Consider the following 21,639-nt stretch of genomic DNA (forward strand, 5'->3'; position numbering starts at 1 on the left):
ACTGTCTGACCAGATAGGGCCTTTGGTCTAGGTTCTACATAGAAGCTTAGCTATTTAACTGTAGTTCAAAAGGATCTTCTCCAAATTTAGAAACATTCTGAAGAACTAATGCTTGCCCTACTCCAGTAGTAGATGTTATATCCCCAAAACTTCGTGAATTTTTAACAAGTAACTTACAGCCTGGAAGAGGGAACACCAGGAAAGAAACACTGGCAAACAGCATCCTAGCAATTAACTCTGTTCTACTTTGCTTGGCAGTTATCCCTAGATCTCTACTACACTGAAGATGAAATCTACGAACTTTCCTATGCCCGGGAACCCAGGAATCACAAAGCCCCAGTGAGTTTTTCATACTAAGCCTCCCATATTTAACAGGTGCTTTACAAGTTGCTCATCAAGGTCATTGATCTTGTAATAGACTTTAGTTCAGTTTAAGAAGCATATTATGTTTCTATTATGTGCCTAACATTGTGCTAGGAATAAGGAAGACCTGAGTACATATGAGGAATAGTTCCTGACCAGAGAGAGCCTGCACAGTACTCAAGGGGATAAGACTCCTATGTGAACAGTAAATAACAACATGCCATGAGTGTCAGAAGTGGGAGAATCAGTCAGTGGTTTACTAGTTAGAGAGGGGATATGGTGGGCTGGAGTGACCTTGCCCTCCTGTTGATTATAAAGCATCTTCACATCAGTTGTTTCTCTGTATCCATTCATCTGTTCGTGGATATTTAGGTTGCCTCCATGTCTTGGCTATTGTAAATAGTGCTGCAATCAGCACTGGGGTGCATATATCATTTCAAAGTACGATTTTCTCCAGATATATGCCCAGGAGTGGGATGGCTGGATCATATAGTAGTTCTCTTTATAGTTTTTTAAGGAGTATCTGTACTATTGTCTATAATGTCTGTACCAACTTACATTCCCACCAGCAGTGTAGGAGGGCATCCTTTTCTCCCCACCTTCTTCAGCATTTATCATTGGTAGACTTTTTGAAGATGGCCATTCTGACCATTGTGAGGTGATACCTCAAAGTACTTTTGATTCGAACTTCTCTGATAAGTGATGTTGAATATCTTTTCATGTGCTTTTTGGTTATCTCTGTGTCTTCTTTGGAGAACTATCTATTTAGATCTTCTGCCTTTTTTATAATATATATATAGGGTTTGGTTTTAAGGAGAGCTGCATGAGTTTTTTGTATATTTGGAGATTAATCCCTTGTCACTTTTTTTGCAAATATTTTCTCCATTTTCTCAGTTGTCTTTGGTTGTTTGTGGTTTCCTTGCTGTGAAGAAGTTTTTAAGTTTAATTAGGTCTCATTTGTTTTTATTTTCATTACTGTTGGAGGTGGATCAAAAAAAGATATTGCTGTGATTTATGTTAATATTCTGCCTATGTTTTCCCTCTAGGAGTTCTATAGAATCTGGACTTACATGTAGGTTCTTGATCCATTTTGAGTTTATTTTTGTGTATGGTGTTAGAGAATGTTCTAATTTCATTCTCTTACATGTAGCTATCCAGTTTTCCCAGCACTACATACTGAAAAGACTTTTCTCCATTGTATATTCTTGCCTCCTTTGTGTGGGTTTATTCCTGGGCTTTCTGTTCTGTTTCACTGATCTATAGTTCTGTTTGTGCACCAGTACCATACTGTTTTGATTACTGTCGCTTTGTGGTATAGCCTAAAGTCAAGGAGTCCAATTCCTGCAGTTGGTTTTCTTTCTCAGGATTGCTTTGGCTATTTGGGATCTTTTGTATTTTCATACAAATTTTAAAGCTGTTTGTTCTAGTTCTGTGAAAAATGCCATGGGTAACTTGGTAGGGATTGTGTTGAATCTGTAGGTTGCCTTGGGTAGTCCTTGGAAGAATACTGATTCTTCCAATCTAAGAATATGGCATATCTTCCCATCTGTTTGTGTCATCTTCAGTTTCTTTCATCAGCATCTTAGTTTTTGGCATACAGGTCTTTTGTCTCCTTAGGTAGGGTCTATGCTTAGGTATTTTACTCTTTTTGATGCAATGGTAAATGGTATTGTTTCCCTAATTTCTCTTTCTGATATTTCATTGTTAGTGTATAGGAATGCAAGAGATTTTTGTAGTCTGAAACTTTACCAAATTCATTGACAACCTCTAGTTTTCTGGTAGAATCTTTAGGATGTTCTATGTATAGTATCATGTCCTCTGCAATGATAGTTTTACTGATTTTCCAATTTGGATTTTTTCTCTTTTTCTTCTCTGATTGCCATGGCAAGGACTTCCATAACTGTGTTGAATAAATGTGGTGACAGTGAACATCTTTGTCTTGTTCCTGATCTTAGAGGGAATGCTTTCAGCTTTTCACCTATGAGTGAAAATGATGTTAGCTATGCATTTGTCATATATAACCTTTATTATGTTGAGGTAAGTCCCTACGCCCACTATGAGAAATGGGTGTTGAATTTTATTGAAAGCCTTTTCTGCATCTATTGAGATGATCATATGGTTTTTATTCTTCAGTTTGTTAATGTGATGTATCACATTGAGTGATTTGTGGATACTTAAGAATCTTTGTATTGCTGCTATAAATCCTACTTGATCATGCTGTATGATCCTTTTTAATACATCGTTGGATCTGGTTTGCTAGTATTGGGTTGGCCAAAAAGTTTGTGTTTTTCCGTAAAATGTTAAGGAAATGAACTTTTTGGCCAACTCAGTATTTCATCTAGGATTTTTGCTTCTGTATTCGATATGAACCTGTAATATTTATGTGTGTGTGTGGTATCTCTGTTTGGTTTTGGTATCAGGGCGATGGTGGCCTCATAGATTGAGCTTGGGAGTCTACCTTTCTCTATAATTTTTTGGGAAGAGCCTCAGAAGGATAGGTGTTACCTCTTTTCTAAATTTTTGATAGAATTCACCTGTGAAGACATCTGGTCCTGGACTTTTGTCTGTTGGAAGTTTTTTACATCACCATTTCAGTTTTACTACTTGTGATTGGTCTGCTCATATTTCCTATTTCTTCCTAGTTCAGTCTTGGAAGATTGTATCGAAGAATTTGTCTATTTCTTTTAGGTAGTTTAATTGACATATAGTTGTTTGTAGTAGTAGTCTCTTATCATCCTTTGTATTTCTATGGTGTTAGCTGTAACTTCTCCTTTTCCATTTCTAACTTTATTGATTTGAGCCCTCTCTTCTTTTTTCCTTGATGAGTCTGGCTAAAGGTTAGAGGTTTATCAATTTTATTTTTTTATTCTTTCTCTAGTTGCTTTACAGGGAGGAAATCTAAATGAACTACTGCTTTACTCTGTCAGTAGCTTCAACAAAAAGTTTAATGGAGAGAGAACTGTTCTAGATTACGATTACATGTGGGCCCTCTGCTCCCTGCCACTGTGTAGTTGACGGTTATCCATAGATGCAACTACCAGGTAATGGGAAAACAAAGAGCTGTAGGTTATAAGACTGCATTATAGTTATTGGGATTTCTCTAAATATTTCATTTTAGCCACTAACACCTTCAAAGCCACCAGTAGTAGTGGACTGGGCCTCTGGAGTATCTCCCAAGCCTGATCCAAAGACCATAAGCAAACACGTCCAGAGGATGGTGGATGTAAGTACAGCTGTGTTTCCATGCAGGCAAAAAGCAAGGTACTGCCTGGTTTAGTTCGGGGCGGGGGAAAGGGGGTTGGCTAGGGGAGTACAGCAGTAGAAACAGAAAGGGTAAGAAATTTGAACTTTCCTTCCTGAGCACGGGGAACCACTTCTCACATTGTGGCTGCAAACAGTTCAGAAGTTACATTTTGCCAACACACTTGGGCCTCATGGACGGAAGTGTACCTCTTAAAAGCCTAGCAAGACAGCATACACTTAAAGGCTGTGAGTTGATTTGCAGGCAGAGAGGGGTTAGAAAAGCTTTAAGTTAAAGGTGATAAGGAGAATCTAAAAAGTTTGGCACTACTTGATTCAATTCACTGTGCTACATGCCTTCATATTTCTGTATTTATCCTGTGGACTATTTCCAGTGTAACAAAAGTACAAGCCAGCAAATGACGGGAGCACTTTGGACTAGGCTCCTAGTAGAAGCTACACTGCAGCCTGAGCTGTGGAGTGGAGGAACGGCAGAGTGGAGGGAGGGGACGTCCCTCAGTGAGGGGCACTATGGGCACAGTGAGCCGGGGGGGTGGGGAGCGGCCTATGGACATGCTAATGGAACTGAAAGCACCTAGCTACCCTCGACTGAGCAACTTCACTTTCAGTTTTCACTTTCATGCATTGGAGGAGGAAATGGCAACCCACTCCAGTGTTCTTGCCTGGAGAATCCCAGGGACGGGGGAGCCTGGTGGGCCGCCATCTATAGGGTCGCACAGAGTAGGACACGACTGAAGCGACTTAGCAGCAGCAGCAGCCACCCTCCAGATGCTGGTGACTGCAGAGACTGGGATGTGACCCGCTGAGTCTCTGCGGCATCTTAAGGAGCAGGTTTCCTTGTTCCTGTCACTTAGGACTGAGGAGAGGCTTTTTACAGGTGTTCCAGCCCCTTGGTCATTTGGGTATGCGTGATTTCTCCCTTGGTAATCACCAAAGAAATAACTTTTTTCACAGTCTGTCTTCAAGAACTATGATCATGACCAGGATGGATACATTTCCCAGGAAGAATTTGAAAAGATTGCTGCAAGTTTTCCATTTTCCTTCTGTGTGATGGATAAAGACAGGTGAGAGTTGGTGCATGGGAATATGTGGTTATGAGTCTGGTGATGAGAATGCCTCATGGAGGTTCTGCTGGAAGAATCTGTAAACTCATATGTTTACATATGCTACTGTGGTCACTGAATGAATTTTGGATCTAAGAGAGCCATCATGAAGCAAATGCCTGTCTGGCTTCAGTTTGGACCACAATGGACCAGGAGAAAATGCATGCTTTTTTGAAATGCCTGAGTTGAGGATTCCGTAACTGCCGGTTTAGGAACAGCCAACTCAAAAAAAAAAAAAGTTAAGAAAAAGTTTAAATCTCTTCTTGCTTTCCTTACAGATCATGAGAAACTAATATTTATTAATATTTTGCATATTTACTTTTCTCAAGATTATGTAAGTTCTATGTTGGTGGTTCTCTGTGTGAAACCAAAAGTTTGATTGGTGGGTTCCAGCTATGTAGATATACTGTCTAAAGCCAGAAGCTACAGCATAAGGTATTTGTCTCCCTATACCCACATTTCCATCACTTCTTTTTGAAGTCTTAATGGATAGTGGTTAAATTAGTTAGGAGAACCAAACCTACTCTTTGGTTTAGCCAAAGAGTAACTGCAGAGATAAGTAGTGTCATCTTACCTAATTATTACATGCAACCTACTCATCCTTATTAAGAGGAGGGCTGTTGGAAGTAACTGTCAGGTAATACATACTGTACTACCCCTCTACCCCTCAAGGATACAAAGAGAGTGAGTTTCTAAGGCTAGAAGGAGTCTTGTGACCCAACTCCACTCACACATCATCTCTCATTTGCTGGCAGGGAAGGCCTCATCAGCAGAGACGAGATCACGGCCTACTTCATGAGGGCCAGCTCCATCTACTCCAAGTTGGGCCTGGGTTTTCCTCACAACTTCCAAGAGACCACCTACCTGAAACCTACTTTCTGTGACAACTGTGCTGGATTTGTGAGTTGTTCTTAAGAGTGCTTCAGGGTTGAACTTGGGGAGGAGTATGAGATAGTTTAAGAGATTAACCAGGCACAGCCCTCACATACATTTTATCAAATTGTCCCAGCCTAGAGTCTAAGGAAACACCTGTGGTAACCTTGTCCTTAAATGCATGGGTTTTACTTTTCACTCATCTTTTCCCATTTCTTCCTGACTTATTTTTCCCTCTGGTAGGTGCGGCCTCAAATAAAATGGTGAGGAAATGTTGAATTGAGGCTATACTTTTTTAGATGTTAGAAAATAGAAATATGAGACATCCTTCCCCCTTCAAAAGAAGTCACCTGGATAGCTGCCCCATCCCTGACCCCAGGATTCTATATTCTTGCCCTTTAGTTTGGAGTCTCAAGAATCCTATTTGTCCTGTGATCTATCCACTGTAGACGTTGAGTCATAAATCCACTGTAGTATAAGCTTTTTGAACACTTAACTCTGATTGGCACAAACTTTTCCTGTTTTCAGTTTAAGACCAGGAGGGACAAAGACACATGAGAGATAAATGAGGTTTCCCTCCCACCTGAGGCAGAGAAGAATGCAGAAAAATAAAAGAATGGATCTCAGTGTCTAGGTTCATACCAGGTAAGATCATGGACATGCAGCACATTCTAACCATCTCCTCTTTGTCTCACAGCTCTGGGGAGTGATCAAACAAGGGTATCGGTGTAAAGGTAAGGCTCAGCTTTGTCCAGCGTGTTGTCTTCCCTGGTCCTAGGGGCTCTCCTGTAAGGCATGTTTGACTCACAGCCTCATCCCCTAACTGGCTTCCCTAGAGCACCCCTGAGAGTGACTGCCACCACAAAGAGAGGAATCCCTAGGTGACAAGTTATGCAGCCTCTGTTACAAGATCCTCTCTTTGCCTGGGTTGCCCTGGAAATTGGGGTGACTGCTAGATCATGTTCTCATGTGGTCATGGGTCCCCAAAGACAGGCACAGAATCACTTTTGAAACAGAAGAGAAGTGATTACCAAAGGCCCTTGTCAGCTTTCCTTTTACCATGGTTGTCCTTGTGACTAGAAAAGTTCAAGAGTAAAGGAGCAAAGACATTTAACTGAAAGGAAGAAAGATTAAGACCTAAGAGCTGGGAGCCTCTAGAGGTCTCATTAGAGTGGGCAGTATGTGCAGGATGACCAAAAAAGACACCCCTTCTTCCTCCCAAGATAACAGGATGCCACTTCTGATTCTCAAACTCATGATAAGGGCTGTGACAAGACTGAGATCCAGGGTTGACCCAGTAAGAAGAATGCTAAGTTCATTAGAAATGTTAGATGCCCTAGCTCCAAAACTTAGGAAAGGCATATGTGACAAGAACAGTGCACAGGTGTGGCTTTGAGACGCTGGAGGAGAAAGTGAAGGACTTCCTGACCAGGGTGTCTTGTCCACAGACTGTGGGATGAACTGCCACAAACAATGCAAAGACCTGGTTGTGTTCGAGTGCAAGAAGCGAGCCAAGAACTCAACAGCTCCCACAGAGATCAGCACCTCTGTGGGGCCAACGTCCAACCTTTGCTCCTTGGGAGCCAAAGATCTGCTCCATGGTAAGCAGGCACTGGGAACATTCATCCTGGAAAATGAAGTCAGAAGAATATAGTTTTTGGGAAGCAAAGATTACCTCTATCCTTCCTACTCATAATGGAAACTATATTATGCACCTTGTGTTATTAAGAGTTCCTTGTCACCTGTGGGCACCACAGTTCTGACACACACAATGCAGACGTTCTTAGGAGAAAGGTGGCAGAGAACAGCATGAAGGTCTGGGGACTCAGACTGAAGCCTGGGAAGGGGCTGCACCCGCAGACCATCTGTCCCCAAGCTTTGTCCAGTAGTGAGGCTTTCCTAGAACTTCCGGGAAGAAGAATGGGTAGGTTAAACATGGGTGTACTATGGGCAACAAATGAACACTGATGTAGAAGTGCTATAAGGCAAGGTCTGCTTGTAATGAAAAAACTGACCACCAGTTAGTAGGTAACAGTGATGCCCAGTAAACCCCCTTCTGTGATTTAGAGCAAATTCCTAGACATACAAAAACCTTGGGATGGAAATCTTAGGCACTCTGCCTTTTGGGGAGCAAAAGAAAGCAACCAACAGGAAAAGAGCCTTTAAGGATGGCCTTTTCTCATGGTGGATGAAGCCTGACACCAACAGCCATAGCTTGCCCAGCAAGGCCTCTGAATTCAGCTGCCTCACCCCCTAACCTGGCTGCCTAAAAGTAGTAAGTCTACTTTGGGCCTGTGGACTCCTGTAGCAATAAGAAAAGCCTCGTTTGATACTCATGTGTGAATTTCGAGTGCCTGCTTTTCTAAGCTAAAGTACCAACATGTCTTCTTCCTACAGCACCTGAGGAAGGACCTTTCACATTCCCTAATGGGGAGGCTGCAGAACACAGTGAGGAGAGTAAGGATCGGACCATCATGCTCATGGGAGTATCCTCACAGAAGATTTCTGTTCGGCTGAAGAGGACTGTCGCCCACATGGCCACCCAGACTGAAGCACTGTCTTGGCCTGGCAGTGAGGGCCCTTCCAGTCACTTTGTGCTGTCATCCCCAAGGAAGACAGCCCAGGATACTCTGTATGTACTGCCCAGCCCTACATCTCCGTGCCCCAGCCCAGTCTTGGTCAGGAAGCGGGCTTTCGTCAAGTGGGAGAACAAAGAATCCTTCATAAAATCAAAGGAGGAGCTCCGTCACCTCAGGCTTCCAACATACCAAGAGCTGGAACAGGTACCTTCCTTTTTCTTTTTTTGCAGACTCTGAGAAAGTGGGGCTAACCAGGGAAGAACATGTAAACTGAAGATTCTGATCAGGTTGATTATTAGAAAGATAAAGGGGAAGAAAAGGAAAAGAGGTAAGAAAAGGATTCTGCTTTGTCTCAAAGAAACCAGTGAGGGCCCTGGTTCACATTACATATCTAGGACAGGACAGACAGGGCTCCCTGTTGCCATAAAGGTACAATCTCAAAGTGCTGGTACCAAGGTCCAAAGCTCTTTTCACAGCAGGCTCCTTGAGAAAAACCAGTTTCTACTGACCAGCTTTACTGTGGTGACACCACACCCTTTTTCTAGACTTAAAGGCAAGTTGCCTAAATATTCCCTCCCTAGAAGTCTTTGTTACATTATTCAGTTATGTTTGGGGAGGGGACTGGGGGGAGTACTTCATGAAGGTTACCTGGGCATCTTCTTAAAACAAGGGAGATGAACATCATGCTATCAAAAGAGACTATTTAGCTCACTGCACAGAAAGCCTCCTCCTTAATGTAAAATGAGGGAGCTTTCCTCTAAAACTTAAGATGTACTGGTTTATATGTTTATACATTAGAAGAGCTAAATCAACAGTAGCTGGTAAATGCACAGTTGATTATTACATATAGCAATATAATCCATTAATTGCTAACAGTTGTGGTACCAGGAGTTTTTTTTTCCTATTAGGCTCATAATGTCCTAATTATAATGTACGTAATGGAGGCATGAGAAAAGACAAGGTTATAAGAAAGAAAGGAAAGTAGGAGCTAGGACAACTGGAGGCAGCAGGTCATTGTCCAAATAATTCTGTAGGGTCATCACTAACGTACTTCTTTTTGTGTAGAGTACAAAGCTCAGAGTGAGAGCTGGTTAGACAGACCTCTTGTCATGGGACGGTAGTTTCTTATCAAAGATAGGTAACTTAGTTATTTTAGAGAGAGCAAAGACACATTAGCTCCAACATTATCATTCACCTTATTAAAGGGGAAGAAGGCCTGTCTGCTTTTTACCCCCAGAACATCAAGGTCAGCAATGTGTTTTTGGAGGCCTATCAGTACAAACACAAAACCAACATACAACTGGCTAGAATTCCTTACGTAATTCTACACACTACATAGTAAAACTGCCCTATAGGGTTTCAGGACTCCCTGCCTGGTCCTCAAGTGTTGCACCTTCCCTGCTAGACCCCCAGGAACTGAATCAAAGGAACAAGTTAGATGAGGCATGTGAAACTCTCGGTTTGGTGCCTAGAACAAAGAACATAATATTAGGAAGCACACACCTGATAAAATAACAGATTTTCCAGATGAAAAGTACTCTCACTCAGAAATACTTAGGACATGCTTTAAGAAACAGATGGTGGCACAATGTGGGCTACCCAGAGCTCTCCCTAGGGGTAAAAATAGCCAGAATCAACCTTTAAGAACAATGAAAGAAACTTTGAAAAGTGAACTTGATAGTGTAGAAAGAATCTCAGTCTTGATGACAAACATCTGGGTTCCTTATCCAAACTATTTCTTACTGCTGCTGTTACAGTCTGTGACCTGTTTGGTCCTCTGTAAAGTACATAAAGCCAGACATTGTCCATGCTGTCTACAGCTTGCTTCAGATCCTGACATTTTACATGCCCATGAAAAGGAATAATGTAGTTGGCAACAACGACTTCTTGCTGCAAAGAGTGAGTGGTAGAAAGATTTCAGAAAAGTGAGTTAGGTCCAGAACTAATTCTCACCCAGTAATACCAGAGCATGTAAACTCTATTTTTATCCTTGTCTTAGAGTATTTAAAATAATATGTAATATTAAAATAACGTACAGCACATACTAATAGTGTAAGTATGCTGCTGTTGCTGCTGCTAAGTCACTTCAGTCGTGTCCGACTCTGTGACCCTATGGACAGCAGCCCACCAGGCTCCTCTGTCCACAGGATTCTCTAGGCAAGAATACTGGAGTGGGTTGCCAAAAGTATGTTTACACCTCTAAACCAGCATAGGACGGCAGAAAATACAATGCCTCTTAGATTCAAATCGCCAGTCTGATACTATTCCCACCTCTATCATCATGTAACACAGTACCTGGGGCTTCCCTGGTGGCTCAGTGAAAATCTGCCTGCCAATGCAGGAGATGCAGGTTTGATCTGTGGGGTCAGAAAGATCCCTTCGAGAAGGAAATTGCAATCCACTCCACTCCTCTGTCTGTGGGCTTTCTGAGGCAAGAAGAATCTGGCAGGCTGAAGTCCCATGGGGTTGCAAGAGAGTCGAACATGACTAAACAACAGTTACCTGGCACATAGCAAGTACTCAGTGCTACACAGTAGCTAATAGACAGCTATCTAGGTAATTTACGTTGAGAAGTAACTCATGTATCTCAAATCACCCACATATTTTGGGGGGGGGGCGGTAATCAGTACAGTATAAGCAAGGTAAGAACACGAGATTCAAAGTCTTAAAACCCAGGGATGTTGGCATCATGGTAGTGTGTGTTACTCCTTTGTAAATCTCCCCTTTTATTTACAACCATATTGGTCATTCATAAACAAAAGTGACTGTGCATCTTATACCAGAACACCCAGTAGATTTCTACCCACCTGTCCTTCAGAAAGTACTACATAGGACCTCAGAGAGGGCTGTGAAGCCAAGGGAGTTGGTTAGCCTACTCCATGCTGATTCACTGCTATCAGGAAGAAAAATAGAGACCAGAAAAAAACAAAAAAAGGTGAACAAAATTGGTAGCTGTGAATAATCATTTAACCAAGACTGTTGCCTTAAAAAAAAAAAAAAGTTGCACCATCATGAACCAAAACTTCAGGCCCACTAACCAAAGGTGAAACTGCCAAACCTTTATTCACACTAAGAAAAAATGAAAGCCTCAATATGTAAAATTAAAAAAACAAAAGGCAACATTACAGCTGTTACTATACAAATCCATAGAACCATGAGAAACTTATGAATATGCCAACATATTAGATAACCTAGAACAAATGTATAAATTTCCAGAAATGACCAAGACTGAACCCAGAAAAAATAGGAAATCTAAACAGACCAATAACAAGCAAAGGCATTGACTCAGTAGTCAAAATCCTTCCAACACAGAAAACCCAGGATCAGATGGCTTCATTGGCAAATTCTACCCAACACTCAAAGAATTAACACTGGTCCTTCTTAAAAGCTTTCTAAAAAACAGAATACTTTCAAACCATCAGGGTAGTTTTACCCTAATACCAAAGTCAGATAAGGACACCAAGAAACACAAACTATAGACCTATGTTACTGGCAAGTATACATGCAAAAATTCTCAACAAGTTATTAGCAACCTGATTTTTTTAAGAACACATCAAAAAGATACTATAAACTATGAAAAATGGGATTTATTTCTTAGGATGCAAAGACAGTTCAACATATGCAAATCAATAAATGTACTATATCACATTAGTAAAATGAAAGAAAAATCATGTGGTCATCTCAACAGATGCAAAAAAACATTTGACAGAATACAACATTATTTCATGATAAAAACCCTGCTCAGACTGAATAAAAGGAATATACCTCAACATAATAAGGGCCATATATAACAAACTGACAGCTAACATTATACTCAGTGGAGAAAATTCCAAAGCTTTTCCACTAAGATTAAGAACAAGACGAAGATGCCCACTCTCACCACTTATTCAGGTACTGAAAGTCTTAGCTAAAGCAATTAGACAAGACAAGAAAATAAAAAGCATCCAAATCAGAAAAGTAACAGCAAGAGTGTCACTACTTGCAGATGATGAGTCCATATATAGAAAAACCCCAAAGATCAAACATCAACAAACAAAAAAAAAAACTGTCACAGCTAACATTTTCAGTTAAACTGCAGGATACAAAACCAGCTTAGAGAAATCAGTTGTGTTTCTACACACTAAGGATGAAACATCTGAAAAAGAAAACTTCCCTGTTCCCAATAGCATCAGAAACAAAATATTTAGTAATAAATTTAACCAAGGAAATGAAAGATTTATACAAGGAAAACTACAAGACTTTGCAGAAAGAAACCTAAGACACAAATGGAAAGACATGCTGTGTTCATGGATAGAAGAATTAAGACTGCTGAAATGTCTGGCAGAGGACCTAAATTCTTTCAAGGAAGACATACAGATGCCCAACAGGCAAACGAAAAGATGCTCATCATCATGAGACAATTATTCAGTTCAGTTGCTCAGTCGTGTCCGACTCTTTGCGACCCCCATGAATTCCAGCTCCCTGTCCATCATCAACTCCCGGAGTTCACTCAGACTCACGTCCATTGATTCGGTGATGCCATCCAGCCATCTCATCCTCTGTCGTCCCCTTTTCCTCCTACTCCCAATCCCTCCCAGCATCAGAGTCTTTTTCAGTGAGTCAGCTCTTCACATGAGGTGGCCAAATTACTGGAGTTCCAGCTTTAGCATCATTCCTTCCAATGAACACTCAGGACTGATCTCCTTTAGGATGGACTGGTTGGATCTCCTTGCAGTCCAAGGGACTCTCAAGAGTCTTCTCCAACACCACAGTTCAGAAGCATCAATTCTTCGGCACTCAGCTTTCTTCATAGTCCAACTCTTACATCCATACATGACCACTGGAAAAACCATAGCCTTGACTAGACAGACCGTTGTTGGCAAAGTAATGTCTCTGCTTTTGAATATGCTATCTAGGTTGGTCATAACTTTCCTTCCAAGGATTAAGCGTCTTTTAATTTCATGGCTGCAATCACCATCTGCAGTGATTTTGGAGCCCCCCAAAAATAAAGTCTGTCACTGTTTCCCCCCATCTATTTGCCATGAAGTGATGGGACCAGATGCCATGATCTAAGTTTTCTGAATGTTGAGCTTTAAGCCAACTTTTCCACTCTCCTCTTTCACTTTCATCAAGAGGCTTTTTAGTTCCTCTTCACTTTCTGCTATAAGGGTGGTGTCATCTGCATATCTGAGGTTATTGATATTTCTCCCGGCAATCTTGATTCCAGCTTGTGCTTCATACAGCCCAGCGTTTCTCATGATGAAAATCAAAACTGCAATTAAGTACCACCTTACAGCAGCACTACTTATAATAGCCAAGACATGGAAGCAACCTAAGTATCCACTGACAGATAAATGGATAAAGATGAGGTACAGATATAGTGGTATGTGTGCATATATATGTATGTATATGTGTGTGTGTAAAAAAGAACGAAATAATGCTATTTAGATGGACCTAGAGATTATCATAGCTAAGTGAAGTCAGTCAGAAAAACAAAAAAAAAAAATTTCACTTCCATGTGGCATCTAATGGAGAAGGCAATGGCAACCCATTCCAGTACTCTTGCCTGGAAAATCCCATGGGCCGAGGAGCCTGGTAGGCTGCAGTCCATGGGGTCGCGAAGAATCAGACATGACAGCGACTTCACTTTCACTTTTATGCACTGGAGAAGGCAATGACAACCCACTCCAGTGTTCTTGCCTGGAGAATCCCAGGGACGGGGGAGCCTGGTGGGCTGCCATCTATGGGGTCACACAAAGTCGGACACGACTGAAGCGACTTAGCAGCAGCAGTGGCGTCTAAAATATGACCTAAATGAATTTACCCATGAAACAGAAAAGACCTACAAATGTAAGAGAACAGACCTGTGGTTGCCAAGGGAGAGGGTGGGGGAAGGATGGGATGGAAGTTTGGTATTAACAGGTGTAAACTGTTACATATAGAATAGATAAACAACAAGGTCCTACTGTGTAGCACAGAGCATTATATTTAATATCCAGTGACAAACCATAATGGAAAAGAATATGAAAAAGAATCACTTTGCTTATAGCAGAAACTAACAAAACATTGTAAATAAAGTCAATAATTTTTTTAAAGGACTGTTAAAATGCCCATACTACCCAAAGCAATCTACAGATTGAATCAGAATACCAATGGAATTCTTCACAGAAATAGAAAAAAAGTCCTACCATTTGTATGGAACAACAGAAGACTATGAATAACCTAAGTAGTCCTGATGAAAGAAGCTGGAGATACCACACTCCCTCATTTCAAGTTATATACTACAAAGCTACCATAGTAAAACACACTACGGTACTGGCACAAAGACACACATAGACCAGTGGAACCGACAGCAGCCCAGAATTAAACCCGTGTATGCAGTGAACTAATACTAGAGAGCCCAGAGCACACCCAAGGCAAAAAGGATAGTCTCTTCACAAATGGTGTTGGGAAAACTGGATCAGCACATGCAGAGCAATGAAATTTGACTCCCATCTTACACCTCTCATAAAAATTAACTCAGAATGGATCAGAGACAAACATGAGGCCTGATACTATGAAACTGCTAGGGAAAAAAAAGTACGGAAGAAGCTCTTTTTCATTGGTCTTTGGCAGTGAATTTTTGGACATGACACCAAAAGCAAACATCAACAAATGGGACTACATTAACTAAGCTTTTCACAGTAAGGAAACCATCAATAAAATGAAAAGGTAACCTACTGAATGGGAGAAGGTATTTGCAAATGATATATCCAATAAAGGGTTCTTTAAAATATGTAAATAACTCATACAACTCAATACCAACAACAAAATCTAAAAACCAGAACTAAATAGGTTTTTTCCCCAAAACATACAAATGGCTGATAGGAACATGAAAAGATGTTCCATGTCACTAATCAGAGAAATGCAAATCAAAACCACAATGAGATATCATCTCATACCTGTTAGAATGACTGTGATCAAGAAGGTAACAAGTGCTGGTGAAGATGTGCAGAAATCAGGAATCCTTGCACACAGTTGGTAGGAGTGAAAAACGGTATAGCCACTATGGAAAACACTATGGCGATTTCTCAAAAGACTAAAAAAGAACTACCATTTGATTAGTAATTCCACCCCTGGGTATATATCCTAAGAAAATGAAAACACTAATTCAAAAAGATACATGCACCCCAGTGTCTGCAGTATTAAACAGTCAAGATACGGAAGCAAACTATGTGTCCATCAACAGATGAATTGATAAAGATGTGTGTGTAAATGCATATACATATATCAATCCATATGCACAATGGAATATTACTCAGCCATATAAAAACTGAATTTCTATTTGTAACATTGGAAATCAATGGCTGACTCTATAACTAAATCACTGCAAATTAGATAATTAAATCCCAGTTTAAGGGGATGGGATAAAATTCTCACCTTTATCAAGTCTGTTAGTTTTCAATGATTTGGAGAAGAAAATATGTAATATATGGATAATGTATGTAATCTCCCATGTGAACTGTAATATCACATAGTATATTCCAAAGTCATTGCTTTCATACCTCAAACCTGACCAAGACTTTTTCTGCCACATTTAGGTCTGCTACACAATATTCAAAGATTTTCTTATTATCCATCTATTGCCCATGAATGGTTTATTCTGCCTGCTAGCTACTCACATCTTTGATATAACAAAGATGTGATATAACAAAACTAACTGATACACATGATCATTTGATAAGTATTTAACTTAGTTTTTATTCAGGGCAAAATAACTACCTTGAAAACAGTTTCGCAGCTACAGTGAAAAGATGCCAGTCAAGTGTAGTACTCCTGATGTTACTAATCTGCCATTTATTCCTGCTTTATTAACATACCTCATTCTCCTTTTCTTTTAGGAAATAAATACCCTGAAAGCAGATAATAATGCTCTAAAGATCCAACTGAAATATGCACAGAAGAAGATAGAAACCCTCCAACTTGCAAGAAACAATCATGTCTTGGCTCAAATGGAGCAGGGTGACTGTTCTTAGCCCAGAAACTCAAGAAACACAAACTGTAGAGTGTATCAGAGATCTCACTTCCTAAACCTCAACACAAAGACCCGGAGAACCTTAGACTGACTGGCTTTAAAAAGGGTACTTTAAAGAAAAGGAGCTACTTTTTTACTTAAAAGATTCTTACTGTGCAGTAAGGTTTTCTCTTCTAGTCAGTTGAATCAAAGGGAGGAAAGCTGAAGAATGCAAAATATTTGCCATTCATTCCACAAACTTTTTCTCCCCTTGGGACTAATATCAAAAGCATGGTAAAAACATGACTATAGTTTTCTGACAAGGTAGCTTCTTCTACATGACCTGTCCAGCTGCTTCTTCCTTAGACCTAAAATCCCTGGAAAATGCATGTTTCCTTCCCTGGCTTTTTCTGAGGCATTGTTCCATCCAAAACTTGCTTATGATGGAAAAATACCCACATTCCAAAAGGAAAATCACCTCCTCTGTATTTCAGCATTCTTTACGAATCTGGTTCCCACTTCACTACCTCAGATCTAATCAATTTGCCTTTCCCCCTCCTTCTTCACTATATTCTTACACAAAGAAGGATATCTACCTAGAAGACAACTTCTAGAGATGTAGCCATAAATTTGGGGGTGGGGGCCAGGAAGGAGCTATTAAACATGACATCATCCAATTACAAGTCAACTCAATTTTAGTCTCACAGTCATGATAAAATAGCCAAATTAAGCACCTGGAAACGTGGCTATTACCACCTCATACATGGCTGGCTAATTGGCTAAAATAAGTATAACACAAACATTTTTGTCCCTTACATAATCTACAATGGATAGAATTAAGAATTTATAGCTTTTTTTAAAAAAGTCTAACTTACATGTGCCATTTTTTTTGAAGTAACTTTTTTGAACTGAATTTGTGCTGGTACTGTCTTCACTATTAATACTATTTACAAATAAGCTAACTGGATGAGAGGTTTCTATAATAGCCGACAGCATGTACATATGTACATATTCTATATATACAACATCAGACATGCATGTGGCTTGGAATTCTGTTTCCTCCATCAGATGTGGAAGTGATTTAGACTTTTGGTCATGTATACAAATTCACAAAGTTCAGTTTGTTACAAGAAATTACTTATAATGTAAATTGTATTGTTTGGCAAAATCACAAGAGTCCTGTGAGTTTTCTATTAATGAAGGTTAATGATAAATGGGCTCAACTAATTATCTGGGCAACTGTTCACAAACTTCTCTGTCAAACTCTCTAAAAAACTTTCACAGCCATTTTCTTCCTTCCATGCTTGGATGCCTAATGCCGAGCTGACTTAAAATTCATATACAAGCTGACCAACTGCCAAGAATATAATCTCAACAACCAAAAGTTCCAAACTGGCAACACCAAGTCTTAGTCAGAAACAAACTATATATGCTGTATAGTTTCCTGGGAGGATTCAGACCATTTAAGAAGTTCCTTTCATGAAAGACCAGTTCCCATTTGCATACCCCCTTGTACTGAGCTTTAGTGAAAAAGCAAATGACTAGCTTTCACTTAGTGTTCAGTGTTTTAAAAAATCACTGTACACACGAATTTACCTTTTTCTACATCCAAACTCAGAAACCCCCTTGGCAGGGCTGTTTAGGTCCACAACTTGGTATATAATCGTATAGGAAGTACTTTGCTACTTACCTTATATCGAACAAATAAGTTTACAGTCATCCTTAAAATGACTTATTCATTTCCTCTGATACAAACCAAAGACAGTATAGCTCAATCTCTTTATGCGGAGTTATAAAACACAATTGAATTTTTTTCATTCTTCTTATATATGCCATCCAAAATACAGAGCCCAGGTTAGTGTATGTAAATAATTTGTAATCTAGAGGAATTCAAAAGGTCACCATCTCCTTAGTCTAATTAACATGGCTAGAAGCTCTCAGGCCTTCCAGAATTTATTACTGAAATGGACAGGAAGCAGTAGTTTCACCGCAGGTCTTTACAGTCCAGCAAGGGCCAAAGAAGTATAGTGTATAAATCAGTATTATTTGCTCTGAGCAATATAGGATTAGTGGAATCTACAGAGATAATCTGGAACAAATTTTTTTGTCAAGCCTACAGTACAAATCTGTGTTATCTTGTATCAACTTGAAGTAAGTTTGCGCATATATTTATCCGTCAAAACAAGGCCAAATCTTGTTTCATTAACAACAGTGTCACTTCTTTTCTTTGGTAATTGATTTGCTGTTTTACTGGGCACTTGTGAATTTCTGTTTAAAGATGTATAATGTAAAAGAACTGCAAGGAAAAAAAACATGTACAGATTGTAAAGGTGTTTTTTTTTGATACCTAATGTAAGTTTTCTTTGTGTAATATTTATATGATAAAAGACAGTAGAATCCCTACGACAAAGATGTCCTGTGTTTCTTCTAGTTCATAAACATGTAGATGCTTTATCTGAATTTTTACTATTATCAACAGCTGAGACCACTCCCTAATTCTATTAACCAAACCAGTTGTCCTGAAAGGAAAAGCAAAGCAACTAATTACTCAGTATCGTTTTCTATATATGTAACATGAAGTGGTAACATATAGAAATATTCAATCATTTCCCATCTTATTCCATAATGACAGTGATCCCCAAATATTGTCTATAAACACTTAACACTGAAGGAGACAAGTCTGAGGCTGTCATTTCTCTATGGCTTTCATCTTTAAATCCACAGTTCTATCTAAGAAAACTAGCAAGAAAAGATAAACTTTGAAACTGTGGATGGAATTGGTAAAGGATCATTCAATCTAGTGTACAGATCACCCAGAGTAATTCATTTGTGCTCATGATTAGTGATCATTTAGAGTAATTAAAGATAGCCATGATTTTTCCTTAATCCCCAGGCAACTTTTGTTTAACTAGACCAATGAAGGGGAATAGGGGGATGGATTCTAGTCAAATTCCATAGTGGAATGCATTCAATCAGTTTAGTTCAGTTGAGTCCCTCAGTCGTGTCCAACTCTTTGTGACCCCATGGACTATAGCATGCCAGGCTTCCCTGTCCATCACCAACTCCCAGAGCTTACTTATACTCATGTCCATTTCTGTAGTCCCCTTCTCCTCAGGCCTTCAATCTCCCAGCATCAGGGTCTTTTCAAATTAGTCAGTTCTTCGCATCAGGTAGCCAAATTATTGGAGTTTCAGCTTCAACATCAGTCTCTCCAATGAACACCCAGAACTGGTCTCCTTTAGGATGGACTGGCTGGATCTCCTTGCAGTCCAAGGGACTCTCAAGAGTCTTCTCTATCACCATAGTTCAAAAGCATCAATTCTTTGGCACTCAGCTTTCTTTATAGTCCAACTCTCACATCCATACATGACCACTGGAAAAACCATAGCTTTGACGAGACGGACCTTTGTCGGCAAAGTAACGTCTCTGCTTCTTAATATGCTGTCTAGGTGTCATAACTTTCCTTCCAAGGACTAAGCGTCTTTTAATTTCATGGCTGCAGTCACCATCTGCAGTGATTTTGGAGCACATGAAAATAAAGTCTGTCACCGTTTCCATTGTTTCCCCATGTATTTGCCATGAAGTGATGGGACCAGATGCCATGATCTTAGTTTTCTGAATGTTGAGCTTTAAGCCAACTTTTTCACTCTCCTCTTTCACATTCATCAAGAAGCTCTTTAGTTCTTCACTTTTCTGCCATAAGGGTGGTGTCATCTGCATATCTGTGGTTATTGATATTTCTCCTGTCAATCTTGATTCCAGCTTGTGCTTCACCCAGTCCAGCATTTCTCATGATGTACTCTGCATATAAGTTAAATAAGCAGGGTGACAATATACAGTCTTGACATACTCCTTTTCCTATTTGGAACCAGTCTGTTGTTCCATGTCCAGTTCTAACTGTTGTTTCTTGAACTGCATATGGATTTCTCAGAAGGCAGGTCAGGTGGTCTGGTATTCCCATCTCTTGAAGAATTTTCCATAGTTTGTTGTGCTCCATGCAGTCAAAGGCTTTGGTGTAATCAATAAAGCAGAAATAGATGTTTTTCTGGAACTCTCTTGCTTTTTTGATGATCCAACAGATGTTGTCAATTTGACCTCTGGTCCCTCTGCCTTTTCTAAATCCACCTTGAACATATGGAAGTTCGTGGTTCATGTGTTGTTGAAGCCTGGCTTGGAGAATTTTGAGCATTACTTTGCTAGTGTGTAGGATGAGTGCAATTGTGCAGTAGTTTGAGCATTCTTTGGCATTGCCTTTCTTTGGGATTGGAATGAAAACTGATCTTTTCCAGTCTTGTGGCCACTGCTGAGTTTTCCAAATTTGCTGGCATATTGAGTGCAGCATTTTCACAGCATCATGTTTTAGGATTTAAAATAGCTCAGCTGGAATTCCATCACCTCCACTAGCTTTGTTCGTAGTGATGCTTTCTAAGGCCCACTTGACTTCACATTCCAGGATGTCTGGCTCTAGGTGTGTGATCACACCATTGTGGTTATCTGGGTCATGAAGATCTTTTTTGTATAGTTCTTTTGTGTATTATTACCACATCTTAGGGAGAAGGCAATGGCACCCCATTCCAGTTACTCTTGCCTGGAAAATCCCATGGATGGAGGAGCCTGGTAGGCTGCAGTCCATGGGGTCGCTGAGGGTCAGAAACGACTGAGTGACTTCACTTTCACTTCACTTTCACCATGTCTTAATATCTTCTGCTTCTGTTAGGTCCATATCATTTCTATCCTTTACTGTACCCATCTTTGCATGAAATGTTCCCTTGGTATCTCTAATTTTCTTGAAGAGATCTCTAGTCTTTCCCATTCTATTGTTTTCCTCTATATCTTTGCACCGATCACTGAGGAAGGCTTTCTTATCTCTCCTTGCTATTCTTTCGAACTCTACATTCAAATGCAAAGTATCTTTCCTTTTCTCCTTTGCCTTTTGTGTCTTTTCAAATCTTCATAGAAAATAATCAAGTTACAATAACAACCTGCCCCTTAAGAGGAGAGATTAAACTACCTCCCCTCCTCTGTCTCCAATTCCCATTCCAAATCCTTCCACCCCTGTGTCCCTGACAAGGAATAGATGGCATCACTGCTCAGAACATTTTCCATCTCAAATATTTTGGGTGTTAGCCATACCTTCTTTTGACACACAAAAATGTAATCAAATAGTTTTGGTTTAAAACATTTTCTGTTCAGTGAGGCAAGATGTCCTTGATCTGCAAAAAACGAGGGAACGGGTTAAAAGGAAACACCTCATTCCATCTTTGAGAGCTTATGTGTTAACGGTGCGGTAGTTATGCATGGGTGGACATCCGTTACTTCTTTAATCTAGACGCTCCCGATAATATGTCTATAGGTGCTATTAGGTACCACAGAATAGACCAAGGCAGGGAGAAAAAAAGTGGGGAGGGAAAATGAGGTGGCAGGAAAAAAAATAAAATTAAAAACCAGGCAAAAAGAATGATGATGAGATAGCACAGAAAAAAGTGTT

The 21,639-nt window shown here is 40.0% G+C and overlaps 1 protein-coding gene across 2 annotated transcripts in view; it reads left to right on the forward strand.

The window, feature by feature from the left end:
* RASGRP1 (RAS guanyl releasing protein 1) overlaps positions 1 to 16,173 on the forward strand; it is a 78,880-nt gene extending 62,707 nt beyond the window's left edge. The window contains exons 10-17 of one of the 2 annotated variants that reach the window (XM_070378250.1): positions 259 to 339; positions 3,482 to 3,586; positions 4,579 to 4,688; positions 5,483 to 5,627; positions 6,298 to 6,334; positions 7,049 to 7,201; positions 7,998 to 8,383; positions 16,039 to 16,173. In XM_070378250.1, the coding sequence (XP_070234351.1) occupies positions 259 to 339; positions 3,482 to 3,586; positions 4,579 to 4,688; positions 5,483 to 5,627; positions 6,298 to 6,334; positions 7,049 to 7,201; positions 7,998 to 8,383; positions 16,039 to 16,173 (1,152 nt within the window). The remainder of the gene's footprint in view (positions 1 to 258; positions 340 to 3,481; positions 3,587 to 4,578; positions 4,689 to 5,482; positions 5,628 to 6,297; positions 6,335 to 7,048; positions 7,202 to 7,997; positions 8,384 to 16,038) is intronic. The other variant, XM_070378251.1, reaches the window with a different exon arrangement.
* The last annotated feature ends 5,466 nt before the right edge of the window (positions 16,174 to 21,639 follow it).

The sequence above is a fragment of the Bos mutus genome, chromosome 10, assembly GCF_027580195.1.
Source record: "Bos mutus isolate GX-2022 chromosome 10, NWIPB_WYAK_1.1, whole genome shotgun sequence".
Taxonomy (NCBI): Eukaryota; Metazoa; Chordata; class Mammalia; order Artiodactyla; family Bovidae; genus Bos; species Bos mutus.